Source organism: Ciona intestinalis, chromosome 7 (genome assembly GCF_000224145.3).
Source record: "Ciona intestinalis chromosome 7, KH, whole genome shotgun sequence".
In the NCBI taxonomy this organism is placed as follows: Eukaryota; Metazoa; Chordata; class Ascidiacea; order Phlebobranchia; family Cionidae; genus Ciona; species Ciona intestinalis.
Genome location: NC_020172.2, coordinates 1,706,061 through 1,708,779, shown reverse-complemented (window position 1 = coordinate 1,708,779; position 2,719 = coordinate 1,706,061). Strand labels below are relative to the sequence as shown.

At 34.2% G+C, this 2,719-nt stretch overlaps 2 protein-coding genes across 5 annotated transcripts in view; both read right to left on the bottom strand.

Annotated features, from left to right (window-relative positions):
* Positions 1–1,172, bottom strand: part of LOC108949596 (multidrug resistance-associated protein 1-like) — a 5,320-nt gene extending 4,148 nt beyond the window's left edge. The window contains exons 1-4 of the mRNA XM_018812367.2: positions 1,007–1,172; positions 610–783; positions 316–441; positions 7–46 (exon numbers count right to left, since the gene is read on the bottom strand). Of these exons, the coding sequence (XP_018667912.1) occupies positions 7–46; positions 316–441; positions 610–783; positions 1,007–1,045 (379 nt within the window). The 5' untranslated portion in view covers positions 1,046–1,172. The remainder of the gene's footprint in view (positions 1–6; positions 47–315; positions 442–609; positions 784–1,006) is intronic.
* A 304-nt stretch (positions 1,173–1,476) lies between these two features.
* LOC100183006 (myomegalin) overlaps positions 1,477–2,719 on the bottom strand; it is a 32,246-nt gene continuing 31,003 nt past the window's right edge. For all 4 annotated transcript variants that reach the window (XM_018812504.2, XM_009860649.3, XM_018812506.2 and 1 more), the window contains 2 exons: positions 2,300–2,485; positions 1,477–2,033 (listed from right to left, as the gene is read on the bottom strand). In XM_018812504.2, the coding sequence (XP_018668049.1) occupies positions 1,983–2,033; positions 2,300–2,485 (237 nt within the window). In that variant the 3' untranslated portion in view covers positions 1,477–1,982. The remainder of the gene's footprint in view (positions 2,034–2,299; positions 2,486–2,719) is intronic.

Genomic DNA, 2,719 nt, shown 5'->3' with positions numbered 1-2,719 from the left:
TAATGCCTTTCATGCGATCAAATTGTAAGAAGATAAGCGCCAATGCCTGTACGGGAAATTATAAAATAATAAAATATAGTCAAGTCATTTGTGTTTGTCAAAGTATTTGATTAAAGTCCAAAAAGCAACCTTAGACCATAGGTGCCGTGTGATTACAGTAAGAGAAGTGTCTGCTATGACACGGCAGTTTTAAAGCCGGTATGACTTTGAAATAAAATGCAAGTCACTGCCAGACTCATGGTGTACTATACGGGCAGTGTCAAATTTCACTACGGTTGATTTGCAATGTAATGAGAAAGAACACACAGCACTTACCATGGATAGGCCCACAATGAGTGGTACAACCAGATCCACTGATGGGACAGTCATCCCTTGTCCCCATTCCCATAAACTGCGAATCAGATTTGTCCATGCTAATACCCACAATATTAAAGTAGTACCCTGAAATATATACATAAAATATATTAATAACATTATATGGTATAAAAAAAAAAAAACATATTTAATTATGCTATAAGGATGCTTAATACTTTAACTTAACATTCTCTACTTTACACTTAGTAAAAGTTAAAAAAAAAAAAATTGAAAAACTTTTTTAGTAGTACCAACCGCTTTTGCCTTGAAAAGAGGAGAACTTGGGATGTAGGACACTTTACTCTTTCTTGTATAAAGATAGTAAGGTAATGAGAAGATCCACAGATACAGACATGGTGTCAGGTCAAACACCAACTGCTGGAAACAGCTGCTGAATATCAGACTTGTTGAGTTTGCTGCTGTTGGGTCCTGCATAATAAAATGAACGTATTTCGGTTATACACTTATTAGTTACATTTACATATCTGTAATTTAATAATAATTATCTTGCACAATCTAGTAAACTTAGAACCTAAACTTTAGATTTTCCCGCACAATTCGTACGCTGTAACAGTGTAAGGTTTAAATACGTGGCCTAGTAAGTTATTAGATGATAAAAGTACAAAGTCGTAAAACGGCTGTTACAACTTACAATAAACTTCTCTCCGTCGCAAAATTCGTTCAGGCCCATGTTCACCGGCTAACCTACCCCACGTTTACAAACAACTTTACAACTTATCGTCCACGCTTATACAAACGTTACTCATTCGTTCACCCACTGAACCGAACGAACACCTTAAAGTAGCGAAAGAAAAAGGCAAATGTCTACAAAAGGGAAAAAATGCTTTCCTGTTCTAAGTGTGCTTGCAAACGGATTTCACGCTTGCGGTTATGCATGGATGTTGACATACAATATTCGAAAGTGTTTAAACACACAATGTGGTGTGTACTAGTTAAACGATATGTTTGCTGTCGGCTATCTGGGTTTATTTTAAGTAAATATGCAAGGGCGTTTTCAAATCAAGCATCTGCTATGCATGGGCTGCAACATTCTATTCTTTAAATAACTATTGGTACTTCTATTTTCCTCATATACAACACACGAACTGTCTTTGACACAAATGCATTTGGTTTGAGAGTATATTTACTTTAAATAAAATCACTTTTGAAAGCAGAACGGCAAATATGTGAAGTGTAATATGTTTTCAAATACTTTAATTAAAATTTGTGAGTAGAGCTAAAATAAAGGCTTGAGTGACCGCTACAAAAGCAGGCAGTTAAATCGCTAGTAAAACCATTACATAACCACATGGCTTAAAAACAGTACAACTGTACGAAAAAACGGCAACAATTGGACATTTAAGGCTTAAAACTGTACTATTAATCTGGTACAACATGCAAAACATTCCAAGAAAAAAAAAGTAAAACTAGTAAAAGTTGTGTTGTCGGTAAAATATAACAGGTTTGCTAGTAACAAGTAGCACCTGCGTTAAAACCAAAATCTAACAAGCAGCATTCATAGTTAAGTCTTGTTTGATCCGACTGCATTTTTGTTGTGCTTCCAGCAGGAATGTGCTCACAGTAAATTGGATGGAGTATTGTGGGTATGATAAATATATTGAGTTATATCAAGTACGACGTATTCGATGCTGTGGCCGGACTGGTTCATTTACTTTGGCCTAAAAATAAAAATTTTAAAGAGACCACAATTTATCAGCCTACAAAATAGATGTTTTAAAAATTAATTGACTATTTTGGTTACTATAGCAGGGTGGGGTAAGATGGGACATGTTTTTATTCCCCGTTCATTCCATTTGGTATATATAATGTAGTAAACAAATGCGAGACCATTCCATCTTACCACTCAGTACTACATATATTAACTTAAATTCATAATAAATTGTGAACAATTTTTGCTCCTACTTTTGCAAAGATATGCTTATACCTCCAAATTGCCACGTGCTTTTTTTAAAACATCGTGAGTTTTTGACAACTGTTTAACAATAGCATGTTCAATCCCTTCCTTCATTCTGTTGGTTGATTGAAGTCGTTCTACCGTGCTTTGCAATAATTTATCTTGAGTTGTCAATCGTCGCCGAAGTTTACCAACTTCCCTTCGTAGACCATCGGTCTGTTGGAATTGTATTTTTAATTTATAATAACTTTGTACAAACTTATAGTATTTTAAAACCATACATAGTACTTTAACTACATAAACAATTAGTGTAGAGAATTTCATGTATGTAACAGGTCAAAACCTGGAAAATGTATTTTCTCTTTTAAAATGACAAAATATGTACAAAAGAGGCAAATTAACTTAAAAGTACTAACTTAAGTTTTAAGAAGCAAATTACTAATTTAGGGT